Source organism: Archocentrus centrarchus, chromosome 3 (genome assembly GCF_007364275.1).
Source record: "Archocentrus centrarchus isolate MPI-CPG fArcCen1 chromosome 3, fArcCen1, whole genome shotgun sequence".
NCBI lineage: Eukaryota > Metazoa > Chordata > Actinopteri > Cichliformes > Cichlidae > Archocentrus > Archocentrus centrarchus.
Genome location: NC_044348.1, coordinates 35455671 through 35473443, shown reverse-complemented (window position 1 = coordinate 35473443; position 17773 = coordinate 35455671). Strand labels below are relative to the sequence as shown.

At 46.1% G+C, this 17773-nt stretch overlaps 1 protein-coding gene across 2 annotated transcripts in view; it reads left to right on the top strand.

The window, feature by feature from the left end:
• The window catches only part of fhod1 (formin homology 2 domain containing 1), a 49074-nt gene that overhangs the window by 11584 nt on the left and 19717 nt on the right, over window positions 1-17773 (top strand). For both annotated transcript variants that reach the window (XM_030726230.1, XM_030726229.1), the window contains exons 4-9: window positions 12121-12188; window positions 14364-14469; window positions 15252-15346; window positions 15961-16072; window positions 16932-17026; window positions 17103-17246. In XM_030726230.1, the coding sequence (XP_030582090.1) occupies window positions 12121-12188; window positions 14364-14469; window positions 15252-15346; window positions 15961-16072; window positions 16932-17026; window positions 17103-17246 (620 nt within the window). The remainder of the gene's footprint in view (window positions 1-12120; window positions 12189-14363; window positions 14470-15251; window positions 15347-15960; window positions 16073-16931; window positions 17027-17102; window positions 17247-17773) is intronic.

Sequence of the window (17773 nt, the reverse complement as noted above, 5' to 3'; positions counted from 1 at the left end):
ATGTGAACTGTACCAAACAGGCAGTACAGAATAAAGGAAGGCACATTCTGAGGCCTTAGCTTGGCATAGGTTTAAAGAAATGGCTGTCTCCCTCTAATTAATCGCTGCCAGCACACCATCCGATGTGCACACCGAGGGCTCCAAGTCAAACACGGCCACCAGGCTGCAGCAGGTGCATGCTGGGTGTGGCCCGTCTGCCAGGTAATCATCAGAAACCCCCGAGGAGCTCAGTAAGACACAGAGCCTGCAAATATTTCATTTATTATCGTTTCCAAACAAAGAATGTTTATACTTTATCATTAGTTGTTTATAAACAGTTTAAACTGTTTATCTCTGTGTTGCTGATGCTGCTTCATTCTGCTTGTTGTTTTTAGTGTGAGTCACTCAGGAAGTCATTTATGTAACCTTATTAAAGGGGGCCCGTTCTGCCCACTCCAACTCCGGATTTTATTCTTGCACCCTTCTAGAGTAGCTATTAGTCACAGTTCAAAATCATCCTTAATTATCTTGTACTGTGCCTTAATTAGCTCGTACTGCGTCCTGCTGCAGCTGCTCTGAAACAGTTTAGCCCCTCCCCCTTTAAAATAACTTCCTGATTGGCTCTCTCTTTCTGAACAGAAGGTTTTAAGAGGGGGTGAGTAAGCATATCAACACTCTGTGACATCATGCAGAGGTAAAATTAGTGTGTGTAAGTAGCCTTTAAAGCCTGAGCTTTAGGCTCACAGATACAGACCTCTTTATTTGATATAACCGTCAGCCAGTGGAGCAGCACTGCACCAGGAGACAAAAATCTGGATAAAACACGGAAATGTGTAATGGTTCTGCCCCGGCTGCCTTTTTATTGTTGGTTATTTTGTAACTGTGTGGGTCGTATCAGTCAGTAACTCAGAGTTCAATTTTCCGTCCCTTTGCTTTGGTCTCCTCGACCCTGAGACCAGCAGTCATCGACAGCATGGAGCTCAGTTCATTTGTGCAGGTCTACATCCTAGGGCTGGGCGATATATCGAGTTTTTAAAAAATATTGATATATTTTCATACGCGATATAAGATGAGACAATATCGTTTATATCCACATAGTCTATGTCGCATTACAATCACACTTGTAGCTCCACCAGTTCACCTTTCTCTTCTCCCAGTTTGTCTCTGCACAACGTCACAACATTAAATATGCCAATTGTTGATTTTTGAGCAGTTTCTCATGATCTACAGCTGAATGTTAATAAAAGTGTCTGACATTTGGGACGTGTAGCTTTGACTCTGAAGGGCCTTTTTTTATACCTTTTGGGAAGAAAAGATATCAAGATATATATCGTATATTGCCATTCAGGTAATAAATATTGAGAGATTACTTTTGGTCTATATCGCCCAGCCCTACTACATCCTGCTGCCCCTTTAACATGAGGCTGCTGCAGTGTCTGTTTACACACCACAGAACAGTTTGTGTGAAGGTGTAGGTCGTGCAGTCGGATGCTGATAAATAAATGGAAACTGGCTCTGGGTTTGTGCTCAAATTGAGATCTTAGGCCTCCCTGTTTACATCAGTGAATAGAGACGATGTTACTGTAGTGAGTTCACCACGTCTGCACTCTGTGTTTGTGGCTGATTCTGCATTGTTCAGTGTGTCTTGGTTCGGGCATGATAATAACGGTTAAGTTGGTCTTCTGGGCCCGTCAGCGGTTGGCTGAGCAGCTCGGTGTTGTTTGCAGCGCAGACAAACCTCTGCTCTGGTTTTTGGGCTTTTATTTTTAGCTTTTGTCCTCTTATCTGAGCCTGTGGTGTTGCTGCTCACAGCAGCGTGAGGCAGGACTGAGCTTTGAAACGATGCTAGAAAGTTCTGCAGGCAGCGTGTGAAACAGGAGCGATCTCAGAGGATCGTGCAGCAGTTAAATGATGCAGAGGACAAACTACACAAAAACACAACTGAACTGTGTTTAGCTGCACTGTTTTTAGGTTTATCACAGACTCAGCATTAAACCCGTTATTCTCTGAGGTTCCAGCTGCAGGTGCACCAGTTTTCACAGTTCTGCCTTCTTGTGTTTTGCATCTCTTGGTTGCCGTCTCTGCTCTTTTGCATCATTTTGTGTGTCTGAATTTTGTTTCCTTTGAGGGGTTGGGAAACGATGCAGGAAGGTTTCTGAGTGTGAAATGAGTGATCTCAGGATCCAGTAACCGTTCAGTGACAGACAACCATGAACTTCTTTTTGTGTTTCTTTTGTGCCTTTTTGTAATTGTTGTGTGTCTTTGTGAGTGCTGTTCTGTTATCATGGCTGTTATCACGAGCTTCCTGTTAAGCTAACAGGATCTTCTTGTTTTTATTAAAATGTTTTTGCCGGTGTTGCTCCCAGTGAGCCAGAAACAGATTAAAAATCTTGGTCTTTATCATTCGGGGCTGTTGTGTGTCTGAGGATTGTGTAACATAGGCTGAAGGTTGCCGTGTGCTTGTTGAGATCAGTGTGTGGTGGTCCTGTAGCTGCAGAGGTCTGACTTCAGTTGGTCAGAATCTCCTCTCCTGGGAAATGCTGAACTTTCCCAGAGTAGCCGCTGTCAGCCACTTATTCCCTCCCTCTCCCTCCTTCCCGTGCTGCCTGGCATGACCCCACCCTTCCTGCTCCGGAGGGGATTTCCCAGCATGCTTCCTCCTTGGAAGCCGCGCTGTAATTTGTTTGCGATTGAGAGCTCTCCATCCTCGCTGCAGTTCAGTGACTCACAGGGCTGAAGTGACGGTGCTTACGTCGTCCTCCTGCTTCTGTCGAAGATGCTTTATTATTATTTATTGATTCTGAAGGTGTTTGTAAAGGAAAGCATTACTGCAGCATTCAAGAGAACCAATCAGACCTCATTTACACGAAGAATGAAGTAAATACTAAAACAAGGTGACCTGTGAAACTGAAAAACAGGAATTTAATAAAACGAATGAGCAGGTGTCAAACACGACTGTCCTCAGATCAGTTTCTGACTGACGGGCTGAGGTTTCACTGAGGAGGTGATGAAGATGCACCGTCCTTACTGTTGGACCTGCAGAGGTCTCAGACCTGGGTTCAGGGTTCAGGTTCAAGTTCTGTTCAAGCTTACAGGTAAAAACCTGCATCTGTTTGTTTGTTTTCTCTTGTATAAACATGAAGCTTAAAGTCACCTCCTGACAAGACTCTGCATGAAGCACAGTGTCACGGTCCAGGTGTGTCTCTGTGTGTGTGTCTGTGTGTGTGTGTGTGTGTCTGTGTGTCTGTGTGTGTGTGTGTGTGTCTGTGTGTGTGTGTGTGTGTGTGTGTCTGTGTGTGTGTCTGTGTGTGTGTCTGTGTGTGTGTGTGTCTGTGTGTGTGTGTGTCTGTGTGTGTGTGTGTGTGTCTGTGTGTGTGTGTGTGTGTGTCTGTGTGTGTGTCTGTGTGTGTGTCTGTGTGTGTGTGTGTCTGTGTGTGTGTGTGTCTGTGTGTGTGTGTGTCTGTGTCTGTGTCTGTGTGTCTGTGTGTGTGTGTGTGTGTGTCTCTGTGTCTGTGTGTCTGTGTCTCTGTGTGTGTCTGCGTCTGTGTGTGTGTGTCTGCGTCTCTGTGTGTGTGTGTGTGTGTGTGTGTGTGTGTGTCTCTGTGTGTGTGTGTGTGTGTGTGTCTGTGTCTGTGTGTGTGTGTGTCTGTGTGTCTCTGTGTGTGTCTGCGTCTCTGTGTGTGTCTCTGTGTGTGTCTGCGTCTCTGTGTGCGTCTCTGTGTGTGTCTGCGTCTCTGTGTGCGTCTCTGTGTGTGTGTGTGTGTGTGTGTGTGTCTCTGTGTCTCTGTGTGTGTCTGCGTGTCTGTGTGTCTGTGTCTGTGTGTCTCTGTCTGTGTCTCTGTGTGTGTCTGCATCTGTGTGTGTGTGTGTGTGTGTGTGTCTCTGTGTGTGTCTCTGTGTGTGTCTCTGTGTGTGTCTCTGTGTGTGTGTGTCTCTGTGTGTGTGTGTGTGTGTGTGTGTCTCTGTGTGTCTGTGTCTCTGTGTGTGTCTCTGTGTGTGTGTGTCTCTGTGTCTCTGTGTGTGTGTGTGTCTCTGTGTCTCTGTGTGTGTCTGTGTCTGTGTGTGTGTGTCTCTGTGTCTCTGTGTCTGTGTCTGTGTGTGTGTGTGTGTCTGTGTCTGTGTGTGTGTGTGTCTGTGTGTGTGTGTGTGTGTCTCTGTGTGTGTGTGTGTGTGTCTCTGTGTGTGTCTGTGTGTGTGTGTGTGTGTGTGTGTCTGTGTGTGTGTGTGTGTGTGTCTCTGTGTGTGTGTGTGTGTGTGTCTCTGTGTGTGTCTGTGTGTGTGTGTTTCCTCCCCTCCTGCAGCAGCTGATTGGATGCTGCCTTGTCGTCCTGAGTTCAGTGACTCTTGTTTCCTCTGTTAATGGTAAATGGTAAATGGACTAGTTCTTATATAGCGCTTTTCTACTCAGTCAGAGCACTCAAAGCGCTATTACAACATGTTTACATTCACCCATGCACTCCCATTCATACAAGCACTTCCATGTTTGCTAAGCTAAGTGCTTTTTAATTAACTATCATTCACACACATTCATACTCCGACGGGACGGTCGGAGAGCAACTTGGGGTTAAGTATCTTGCCCAAGGATACATTGGCATGTAACCTGGAGTAGCCAGGAATCGAACCGCTGACCTTCTGATCAGTAGGTGACCTGCTCTACCTACTGAGCTACAGCCAGTCTGTAAGTCTTCAGAGTTCGTCTTTCCCGCCGTGAGAGAAACAAAAGCATCAAAGTTTCAGAGAATCAGCAAATAATAAAAATGAAACTGACTCATGTTTCAAACATCGTCTCCAGGCGGTGCTTCACAAACTCGTGTCGGCTTCGACGCTGACGGCTCCGAAGCTGTTCTGAGGTCTGCAGACCGCCATTGTTCCCTTCTTGCCAACAGTCTTTGTCTAAGTCAGAAATAGAATGAAATGCCAGCCAGTCCACCCAGTCATCACAAACACACAATAAACACAATAAAAACGTCCTAAATGTGTTATTTTTACTGAAACAGGAAGTTAAACTCCAAACTGTAACACATGTTTGACGGACCCTGAACCTCTGAAAGCTCCGTGCTGCTGCTCAGCAGCCTTTACTTCCTCCACAGGTCATTTAGTCTATCATGCCAGAAAATTAGGAACACCCACTTTTTCCAAAACCCCCAAAATGTTCGGCGTACATCAAATCTTCATGATTGGGTAACGAGCTCATTAATAGTGTCTCACTGACATCGAAATCGTGTTCAGTGTGACGTCCACGCCGTGGTGAGATGATGGGTACCGTATTCAGCTGCAGTCGGGACAAAACTACAATCATGGCTTCCCTGAGAATGACGCCTCTGTAGAAAATATCGACACAAGCAAAGTTTTTCTTTTGATGTTTTTAGTGAGGCTCTTCCTGTGGGGTCGGACTCGATTAGCAACGCTGACACTGACAGGAAATGCCACACTGAGATAAAGCAGCTCACTTCCTGTCTCCACAGGACAAATACAGGAATCTTTCCCAGTGTCCGTCTGTTTCAGTCATCATTATCACGCTCATTAATCAGCTCCACGAGGCCCTGCTGTTGCTGTTTTATTTATGAGGAACCACCACTCCAAAATAAATCTCTACAAATGTGTTTCCATGTCAGTCACATGGACGTAAACAAACTTTACTGACTCTCTGACTGCTGCTGGAGGGAAGCTTCAGCGCTCACATCTGACCTCCTCCACTCGTGTCTCTCAGCCTGTTTTTTCCTGTTTGCAGACTTTTCCTGCTGGTAGCAGCGAGAGGAGAAGATCTTTGTCCAGATGTTTCTAGTTTTAACCATCACTGTGTATCAATGCTGCACCTAGATCTGTGGTTAAATGGTGTGTGTGTGCTGAGGGAGGTCCAGGTGAGCCCCAGGTTTTTGTCTCAACATTAAGCATCGAATGAAATAAGATTGGATTTACTGTATTCAAACATCATCAGGGCACCTGTATGAAAGTGAGGAAGGTGACACAGCAAACCAGGTGAGGAAGCACCAACATCGGGAGAAGCTGCCGATGAAGCGACCTGAGCTGCTGCTGCAGTTTGAGTCCTCGTTTGTTACTGATGCCGACGTGATGACGAGCACGGGAGCTGAGCCAGAGACGGGGAGACTGGCTCTGCTCCAAAGTGCTGTAATCCAATTATGCATCAGGATTTTTATCAACATTCCAGATGATAAATCCGGTTTCTGCAGAAATCAGGACTCCGTAACAGTCGGAGCCTGTAAGCAGACCAGCAGAGCTGATATTAATGAACACGTCTGCATGTCTGCACTGGCAGAATACGGCCTGTTATTACTGTGTCACAGCCTCTTACATGCAGTTCCACTGAGCTGCAGTCTGCATCGCGCTCGCGTCCTGCTGTCGATGTAAAGCTGCAGATCAGGGTTTAAGGATATCCAAACATCTGCCGTGACCCGTCTGTAGTTTGAAATACTTTCATAATTTTATGAAGTGTGAGTGGAAATGTGGCCGGGGTTCTCAGTAACATGAGGTCAGATGGATGTAAGCTGGTATTTAAACAGGAGAAAGGAGGGATGGAGTTCTGCTGCTGCTGCTCGGTCACACAGACCGAGGTTTGTGTTGGTGGATCTGCAGGTCTGTGAAAAACCCTGAAAATAGTTTCTTTAAAACTCCTGAACTCTTTAATATTTTGTCTTAAATATCAGTGCCTGTGTTTTTAGTCCAAAATGAAAAATTAGGCACAATATCATTGTTTACTCTTTGTTCCTAAAACCAACAAACCTTCATTGAAACTTTTATTCCTAGTTTATTATTCATATTAATCGGTTTTTCTGCTGCTCCTGGGTCCATGCTGCATTAGGTGGTGTTTTTGTACTTTGCTCTTGTATTTATTTCCTTACTGTCAGTGTGATGGTGAAGCAGGCTTGAAGTGATTTGCTGCTGTTCTGATCTCGTTGGAGCTTCAGCCTGGAAAAGCAGCTGACTCCTTCGGCCTTCACGCAGTCTAAGTGTGGGAGTTGAGTCAGGACGCAGGAATTTCAGCTGCTGCGTCTGCGCTGCATCATAAAGCAGTTATAGCTCTTTATGATCCGGGGACGCGCTCAGCTGTGGCAGTGAAACTGCGGCTGGCTGGTGGCCATCTTGGCTCTAAGATGGGTGTCTGAGTAAGTCCTCGTCCTCTGAGGGAGTGTTTTATCTTGAGCTGCTGTCAGCAGGTGGCACCGTGTCTCCGTGACAACAAACGATCTTTAACGAGCTGCAGAGAGCTCGCACGTTTCCGCCCTGATGGACGCTCTCCGCCTCTACAACAGGTGGCGAGTTAGTGTGGCCCATGAAGACACAACAGACACACTAATAGCAGAGCTCCAGTCCAAAGCTGCAGCACGTCTGGTGATGTCAGATTACTTTGGAGCATTGAACGCCTCGCGGGCTGTTCAGGCACCTGCAAGCAACAAGAAGCTGATCCGAGCTCAGTGCAGGAGGATCCGATCAGATCTGTGTTTGAAATGGATCACATGATAAACTGCAGGCGCACACTGGAGACACCTCACTTCCTGTGCAAACAGGAAGCAGAACGAAATCATTGGAGGTGGAACCACCTGAAACAGGTCGAGGCACATGCTTCATAACAGAAGGAAATATTATAGTGATTGTGCAGGAACAACAGGAACTGTTAACTTGTATTAAACAAGTTTGACACCAGCTGTGTGTTAAAGTGAGGCTGCAGCTCAGAAAGCTGCTGCAGGTCGGGTTCAAATCGAAGCTGCACAGATGGATTTGAGATGTTTCCACTCCCAGAAATGATTTCAGAGCCTCAGTAAGTCTGAGAGAGGATGAACCTGATCACTGTGACTCAGTCATGAAGTTATCCTAGTCAGAACAGAAATGAGCAGATTTGGTGCCTGTAAAGGGTTAATCAGCAGTGTTTGTTGGAGCTAAACTTTTGTTGTTGTGCTGTTGGTCCCGTGCTTGAGGCCGGGCGGGTTTGTGGGTCACTGACAGGGTTGTGAATACAGTGAAAATGGGTGTGTAGTGCTGACACACATGAACAAATCAGGAGGCTGCAGCTGTGACTGCACTCAGGTGTGACTGCAGCATTGTGGGAGGGGGGCGGGGGTGAAAGCTGCTCTTTATTTCACTCAGGACTCTTCCACATATTTCTCTTACTGCGTGTTGTTGATGCAGCTTTCTGATGGTTATCTCTGTTAATGGTCGGTGAGGTGGAGCCCAGTGTGAGCCGGCTCAGAGTATTACCTGAGTGTTCAGCACATAGACCTGCAGCACATAAACAACCCCCCCTTAAATCTGGCCTGTTTCTCAGGAGCTGCAGTCTGCTGTGCTTTTGTCACCAGTGTTTATTTGGAAGTCTTTTGAAATGCCTTCAGCCGGCTCCTCCTCAGCCTCAGGTGATTGTAACGTTGGTGGGAACAAACAGGACACCGAGACGTGGCAGCAGCACCGCGCTCACTGACTAAGCAGCTGAGTCACAGCTGATTTTCAGCATTAAAATACAAACAGGACCTGTAGCATGCATAATGATATTTGCAGCCTTAATGTTTGGAGAGTCTGTTTCTGCACTGAGACAATGAAAACCTGGCTCCAGATGAAGATGACCAGCATCCACGTGTGTTTCTGCTTTGGGCTCCTTCAGCAAACTGAAGCCCAAGTGCGACTCTGTGGTGACGCAAACACTCATCCCTGTCACGTCATCCTTTTATTTCTGGTCTGTGGTGAAACACTGGAGCGGTTGTGAAATATTTTGGGACTTTTTCCATTCAGCTCCAGCTTTTTCAGCCCAGATGTGGAGACCAGCTCTGGGCTGATTGGAGTCTTTGTTTCAAGCCTCAGAGCTGCGGGGGGCTGCTGTTCCCATCGGGCGGGCGTTGGTAAAGTTTGAGCTTTATTTGTCTTCGTGTCCGCTGACAGGAACTCTGCAGCGACCCCCACCTGCCCCTGTCTGCACGTCTGTAATCTGCTCTGTCTGAAATATCTCCAACTATTCATCCGTCAGCTGTAATTTAGTTGGAAATGATAAGTCACCTCTGCCCACTGAGCAGACTGAAGCCTCTGAAACGCTGCTCAGCCCTCTGGAGACAAACACACCAGCTCCAAACTTTACTGCCAGACATGGAAACAAACTTTTAGCACACATGAAAAATAAACGGAGCCAGTGGAAGTCATCAGAAATCATCGGGTCAAATGTTTTCCATCATGTACCAAAGTGACTTCAGCAGGAGTTTCTGATTCTCGTTCCATCGTGTACTCTCTCTGGTTACCTCGTGGAGCCAGCTGACCAATCAGAACAGAGCTTTTCAGGTGGAGCTCTTAAAGAGACGGGAGCTAAAACAAGAGGCGCTGCATAAGTCTGATCCCACTGACCACGACCACTCAGTTCAATTCAGTTATATTTTTATAGCCCCAACAAACTGTCGCCTCAAGTGCTTTAAATTGTAGGTAAAGACCCTACAATAATACAGAGAAAACCCAACAGTCAGAATGACCCCCTATGAGCAGCACTTGGTGACAGTGGGAAGGAAAAACTCCCTTTAACAGGAAGAAACCTCCATCAGAACCAGGCTCAGGGAGGGGGGGTCATCTGCTGAGGGGGGAGGACAAAAGACACACTGTGGAAGAGAGACAGAGATTAATAACTAATGACTGAATGCAGTGCATTATGGGAACCCCCCAGCAGCCTAGGCCTATAGCAGCATAACTAAGGGAGGGTTCAGGGTCACCTGATCCAGCCCTAACTATAAGCTTTATCATAAAGGAAAGTTTTAAGCCTAATCTTAAAAATAGAGAGGGTGTCTGTCTCCTGAATCCAAGCTGGGAGCTGGTTCCACAGAAGAGACGCCTGAAAGCTGAAGGCTCTGCCTCCCATTCTACTCTTAAGTATCCTAGGAACCACAAGTAAGCCAGCAGGCTGAGAGCACAGTGTGGGAATCAGGACTCAGTCTTGATCCCCACACGAGGACATTCTGGATCATCGTTTCTCTCGAGTCTGTAAAAGTTCTTCGAAATCTCTTTTTTAGCTCTTGTTTCAGTGTCGGTGCGTTTCAGTAAAGCAGGAGCCTTTGGGTGACAGCAGTGTGGTAGCTGTTCTGATATAAGCAAATCCTGGTGCAGCATGACAGTAAACTGGAATCAGCAGTGAGCTCTTTAAAAAGAGGAAAGTTCAGGTTTAGTCATATTGAGTCCATAAGTTTTTGGACAGTTTGTGCCTGTGGATGATCCACCACAGTCAGCCTGTGATCGAAGAGCAGGCTTTCACCTTTAATTCAAGCTGCAGTATTTAGGAATTACAGATGTGTTTATACAGAGACATGTCTGTAACCATCCATCATAATGCTACAGTGAGTGGGTAGTGATAAACACAGCTCTGAAGCTGGGAGCAGCTTAACAACATTTGTGGTGAAACTCTGTAAAGCTCTTAAAACCGGGACTCTCAGCAAACAGCGCTGATCACACATCCTCCGTCCTGTTGTGGTCGTTGTTGCCGAGACAGCTACGAGCTGGCTATTACATCACATAAGCTTCGCTCTGATTGGCAGTGCAACTGGCTCTCACAGGTACGTATGCTCAGGGGAGCTTCCCTGCAGGTGCTTCCCCTCAGAGCTGTCCGGGAATGCCTGCTCCGATGGTTTTGCTGACGAGCAGCTTTTGTGGACAGCTCGGTCATATTCAGGAATGTCACGTCGTCCGGTGAAATATTTCTGTAGTCGTCTAACAGCAGGCGGTGAAGCTGTTCATCATCACAAGCACAAATACGCCTGTTACTGCTGTAATGCTGCTGTCGCTGTAGCGCTGTGTCTGTGAGTGTTTGGATCCCACACAAATATCATTACAGAGGCTCTTAAAGCCTCTCTGACACGTAAACACTGAACTTCCTTGTTTTGGTCAGATGTCATTGCTGCAGCGAGCCTCTCGACCAATCACAGTTGTTTAAAATCGATCGGTTAGTGTTGCCGTGTACGAGCGGCTGCTCGAGGCCGTGGTCCACTCAGGACTGATTTATAGGTTACATGGCAACAGCAACCTCTGCTTCTCATGACTTCCAGTCACTAAAGGCCATGGTTACTGTGTGTTTATATTTATTTCTGTTTCATATCCTTTTTCTTTGATTTGTATCCCGGAGACATTTTCTCATGAACTCCAATAATCAGTTCTCTGTTTCTGAACTGTCACTCAGACAGTTCGGTTTGTTTGGCTTCAGCATCTGATCCACATTATTTCCCAGAGCTCTCAAGGAGCAGAGGAGACCTCATGGAGCGTGTTGGGTGTCACGCAGAGTAAAGTCAGACATGCTTTTTGTTTTTAAATGCTGGTAGGGTGGATATTTTAATGTTGGATATTTTTGGTGCCGGTCTCACGGCATTGGATGAGCTGCAGCTCCTGATGCTTCAGTTTGACCCTGGAGGTTGCCACGTGGTTATGAGGCAGCCTGAAAGAAAGGGGGCAGTGTTTCAGTGCTGCTTACAGCTAAAACTGACACAATGACAAAGTGTGTTTGTGGGCAGAGGAGAGAACAGAGATGCTGCTGTCGGTGTCCAGGTGACCTGCAGGGCTCATCTATGTACTTTGGTTAGTGCAGTGATGGAGCAGTGGGAGTGGTCTGCTGGGGGTGGATACAGTGATGGAGCAGTGGGAGTGGTCTGCTGGGGGTGGATACAGTGATGGAGCAGTGGGAGTGGAGTCAGAAAACGTGCGTTTAATTGAGCTTTTGATGACGTCATCTCGTTAAGTCTCCCTCTGTGTGACAGCAGCTTTGTTGTTCTGGTTCTAACATGAGTAATAAATTCAGAAAGGTTTCTGACATTATTACTCATGTTAGAACCTCATGTTAGAACCTCTCCATCTCCTGGTTTACACCTCTACATGCGGATCACCTGCAGAGGTGGAGTTTATGTTTCAGACCATCAGAGACTTTGAATGCTGACCAAATGAATCCTTCCTGCTCTCTGCTGATGCTCACTGTGTTAACATTTAGTTTCAGTTCTGGTCACGTCCTCCTTTCTTTTTCTTCTAAACGCCTTTCAAACATGTCAGTGACACGTCAGAGGTCGTGACCTCTGAAACAAAAAGCAGGAAATGGTTTTGTTTTGTGGTACTTCCACAGTATGATGATGTGTTTATGATGCCACTGAAATATTAACTAATTGTGATTTCCTGTGTCTGTTTCAGAGAAGCTGTATAACTCCCATGGCCCAGAACTGCGGCGCTCCCTCTTCTCTCTCAAACAGCTCTTCCAGGTAACCCACTCACCTGTCAGGACTCCTCATTTAAACGCAGGCTCAGCCTCTCAGACATGACAGTTTTCAGCAGATTTCACTGCATGTTTTCTATGTTTTGTCACACAGAAATGATTTTCATTAGAATAAATTTTTGTGCTTAACTCGTCTGGAAGCTGCTTGTTACCGAGGAAGCAGGATGATGCAGATATAAACGTTTACAAAGACAGGAAATGCAAAGATTCAGTGATTTAGCAGTTTGTGTATGCAGTGTATCATAAAGATTATTGAGATGTACTCTGATAAACATTAGAAATGATTTGACCCTCACACTAACTTCCTGCTGGTCTCCAGCAGCCACCTGATGCAGCGTCTTTGCTTCCTGACAGTCTAAAAGCAGCTGTTAACAGCTTGAAGCAAAAATGATTTTCACCCTCTCAGATCCATTTTTCCTGCATGAATAAAGTCACCCAAACATGTTTCTGATATATCTGTGAATCATCTGCAGTCTTCAGATTTCTTCAGTGTCCTTTGGCACATGTGCTCTAATTGCAGCAGGTATTAAAGTCGCACTCACAAACACACACATGTTGCAGCAGCTGAATTTGGTACTTCAGGTCAAAGTTCATCCATGAGCAGCAGCTTCCTCCTGTTCCTCTGTGCTGCAGGTCAAAGGCAGAACATGATGAAAAAATAGGGTTCAGTGCGATCTTTAGGACCACGGCAGTTTATAAGAAGCTGGCTTCACAGTAAGAAGCAGCTGCAGTGACGTCCTGTTTCTATATTAATACAACAATAACACACAAATATAGCACAAAGTCACAGGACGGGTTTCTGAGCAAAGACAGTGAAACTCCTCAGACTGAGAATCTGTTCTGGGCCAACAGGAAACATCATCCCAGCAGATTTATTTTTATTAATTCCTTTATTTAACTCAGGAAAACTCCACTGAGAGCCAGATCTCACATGCAGGAGGGACCTGGGCAGAAAATCTGCAACACAACAACCTGGTTACACAAAAGTAAAACAAGTTGAAGCATATAAACAAGTTTAAAACACACATTGCAAAGCAGTTTAAAAGCAGTGACACATTAAATGACTCACGTTGCTTGTTTTTAAGAATTGCTCCAAAATAAATCCAGTGATATAAAAATGTGACATGTTGAGTTCAGACCGGAGCTGAATCCATGCTGTCGGAGCCGTAACGCTGCTTCACTTCACTCTGTTCTAACATGTGGAACCAGCAAAAGAACGATGTTGTTGGAGCGTAAAGAACGGGCAGTAGGAGATCGTTGTAGGAGAGATATTAAATTAGCTGGAGCCAGTTTTATGAATCAGGATCATCGAGTGATTGCATCTCCGTACGCTCAGAGGAGGACATTCAGCTTTTGCATACAGTTCCCAACGACGTGTAAGACGTCTGCTGCCTGTTACAAACCTTACAGCGCAGTGACAGACTGCATTCAAGGACTGAAGACATTTGGTTGAAGCATTCATATATAAAACATCTCCATAATCCAGGAGTGGTAAGAAGGTTGCTGATACCAATTTTCTTCTAGCTTGGAGAGAAAAACAAGATCCACTGTGATAATAAAACCCAATCTTCATTCTCAGCGTTCTTCTTAAAATGTGCTTTTTAAAAGAAAGCTCTTTATCCAATATAAAGCCAAGGTATTTATAGTTGGTGACAAACTCAGTTTGTGTACCTGTGGTAAGCAATAGGAGGATCTCTGATAGTCTTCTGGAGTGTGAGTGCTTTCGTCTTATCCACACTCAGAACCAACTTAAATGGCCTGCAGAAGTGAAGAAGAATGGCAATAGATTGCAAAAGTCATCTGCATAAAAATGATAAAACACATCTGACAAATTATCACACGTTTCAAAGGTGAGAGAAAAACCAAGATGCCCAGGTTCGAACCCGGGACCTTCTTCTGTGACCTTGTTGTGAACCTCTGAGCCAGGTGCTGCTTTTGTGCTGCTGAGTGTCAGCTTTCAGAGAATATTTCCTTTGTCTTCTTTCAGTGATCTGGCTGTTAACAGTTTCTCTCGTGTGTTGCTTCATATTTCTGTCTGTGTGAGGAGCCTGCAGGCTAACCTCAGTGCATATTAAAAACAAGCAAGGAGGAGGTCTGATGTGTGTCTGCAGGTCCGGCTGCATCTCTGAGACCGTTTTAAACGAGTCTCTTGTGTCTGCAGGATGATAAAGACCTGGTTCCAGAGTTTGTGGCCTCAGATGGTCTGACGTGTTTCATTAAAGTCGGGGCGGAGGCCGACCACAACTACCAGAACTACATCCTGAGAGGTGAGACTGCACCGACACGCTAAGGGTTAAAGGTCTCCTGCATGAATTGAGACCCATGATGATCCAAAGTGGTTGGCCCAGTTAAACAGAAACTTGAACCAGAGCTCCAAAAATGATTGACTGAATGAAGAGACCTGATCTGAAGGAGGTGACGGTTTCTGTCCTGCAGGACTGCTCAGTCTCTGCTTTAGCACTAAAGCTCCTTGTTGAGAGGTTAGAGCTCATAATCCTGCAGTTAATCCACCTGGGCAGGTGTTTAGGAAAAATGCAATATCACAGGTACATTTACACAACCTGAAAATCTCAATTATGATCAAGTTTTTGAATCCTCTTGTTTTTGCACATGTAAGCGTCTCATCCTGGTTCTGTGAACCTAAATCAGCTCTTATCCTGGCTTTGAGAAGCTCTGCTTAGTTTAACTTCATTTTCTTTCATGTCAAATTACACAAATCATTTCAACGGGCAACATTTTGGATCAGCTGACAGAATTAGAAGCCTAAAAATAACACGTGTAGATTCTTCTGGCTGCTGCTGGCTGACAGAAACGATGGCAGCAGTGAAACTGGGCGCTCTGGCTGGAAACAGAGCCGCGGGACGCGTGCTCCGATCGGTGGATGCTGACGCTCCCGCCTCCAGTCACAATGGAAACGGAGCTTCAAGCTTCACACGTCCAGCAAAGCCACAGAAAGCTGAGTCAGCGCTGCAGATTATAGGCTCCTCTGCAGCTGCTGGACCCTGCTGTGGAAACACCAGCACTCATCCATCTGTCTGTGTGTCCTCAGCTCTCAGTCAGATCATGCTGTTTGTGGACGGCATGAACGGAGTGATCAACCACAACGAGACGGTGCAGTGGCTGTACGTTCTGACGGGAAGCCTGGTGAGTCCTCAGACGCACATCGGCACCACAACTCTGCTGAACACACAAACTCTGCTAAATCACATCAGGTCCTTCACGTGGACGCGACGCTGATCGTCAGCAGTTTGGCTTCAGTCTGACTTTACAGCAAACGTGAAAAGTGGGAACATTCCCGATGATGAGGAAAGTCTATGGAATTATGTGCATGTGCAAAATGGGGCGCTCACTTCATTATGTTTTAAATCTTCACAGCTCTAATTTTAGGCTCTTATTTTGAAGGGATGGATGAATTTATGCATGAAAACGAGAATTTATGTCTTATTATTTATTATTATTTACTAGTTATCTGTCAACTTTATTAGGTACACCTACAGACTAATGATGCTACATGAGCAATAATGATGTCATATATGTCCTGATCTAATTGACTTCCTGTTTATGGATGACACCCTGAGGGATAAGATCCTGAAACATAACGAAGCTGCAGAAGGAGCCGCCTTCTAAAAATACATTAGAGCAGGTGGTTAATGGGCAGCCGAGCACCCCGGTGATGGAGTAAAGTGTAGTTTAATGAGTCAGTGCAGTGGTGTGACGCCCCCTGCTGGTCAAATACTTAACACATTTGTGTGTTTCAGTCTCGTCTGGTGGTGAAAACTGCTCTGAAGCTGCTCATTGTGTTCGTGGAGTATTCAGAGTCCAACAGTCCTCTGCTCATCAGAGCGGTCAACACAGTGGCCACAGAGAGAGGTACACACACACACAGAGAGAGGTACACACACACACAGAGAGAGGTACACACACACACAGAGAGAGGTACACACACACACACACAGAGAGAGGTACACACACACACACACACAGAGAGAGGTACACACACACACACACACACACACAGAGAGTTACACACACACACACACACACACACAGAGGTACACACACACACACACACACACACAGAGAGGTACACACACACACACACACACACACAGAGGTACACACACACACACACACACACAGAGGTACACACACACACACACACACACAGAGAGGTACACACACACACACAGAGAGAGGTACACACACACAGACACACACAGAGGTACACACACACACAGAGAGAGGTACACACACACACACACACACACAGAGAGAGGTACACACACACACACACACAGGGGTACACACACACACACACACACACAGAGGTACACACACACAGACACACACAGAGGTACACACACACACACACAGAGGTACACACACACACACACACACACACACACAGAGAGGTACACACACACACACACACACAGAGAGGTACACACACAGAGACACAGAGGTACAGATACACACACACACACACACACACACACACACACACACACACACACACACACACAGACAGACACACACATTTCAGGTTTCTCAGTTTGTTGATGTGACATCACATTAAACTGTAACGTTTCCTTTATCAGCTGATTATCTGCTTCTAAACTCACCATGTGAATCACTTCATAAGCGAGCACAGGCAGCTTCACCAGGTGCTGCATGATGATCAGGAGTGTGTGTGTGTGTGTGTGTGTGTGTGTGTGTGTGTGTGTGGCAGGTATGAAGCCATGGAGTTGTGTGATGGAGGTTCTGGAGGAGAGGAACGGCTCTGACACGGAGCTGCTCATGTTCGCCATGACACTCATCAACAAGGTAAACCAAACTCTCACCTGGTAAACGAGAAGCTGTGAAGTCAGCGGGTCAACAAACGTTTGTGTGTCTTTGTCAGACTCTGGCGGCGCTCCCGGACCAGGACTCGTTCTACGATGTGACGGATAAACTGGAGCTTCTGGGGATGGAGGCCATCGTCCGCAAACACATGAAGAGCAGCGTGACCGAGCCGGAGCTGCGCACACAGTTCACCATATACGAGGTAACGGCCGGAGCGGGGGACAACATTACAGAGGCAGGAAGTCCGACTCTGAAAATCTGGCTTTCAATTCCAAACACATGTTTAAAACTAAGACAGATGCCACGACAGACGAGAAGCTGTGCGATCCTCAAACCTCACGGCCAGTCGCACTGATCGCTAACACGTCGGGTTTTAAAGCTGACCTGGGGTCTGCCCGTCACAGTTCCCAGTTCTTTTAAAAAATCAGGGAACATCTGTGAAGAGCCCATTAGTGCTCAGCAGTATATGACAGTTTCTGAAGAACACGTGCTGCAGCCAGGACGGAGGCTGCTGGTTCCAAACCAGTCTGCATGCATTTCATCAGCATGTGGTTGGCCTGCTGCAGCTCACACATCTGAACCTGTACATGTACCTGTAGTATAAATCCTCTTTAACAGGACACAGTGACCCTCAAAGTCACCATGAGAGTAAAAGCATCACATTTCTCAGTTTCAACATTTAAAATGTTTATTTTCAGTTAAATATTGTCTTTAAATCACTTTACAAAC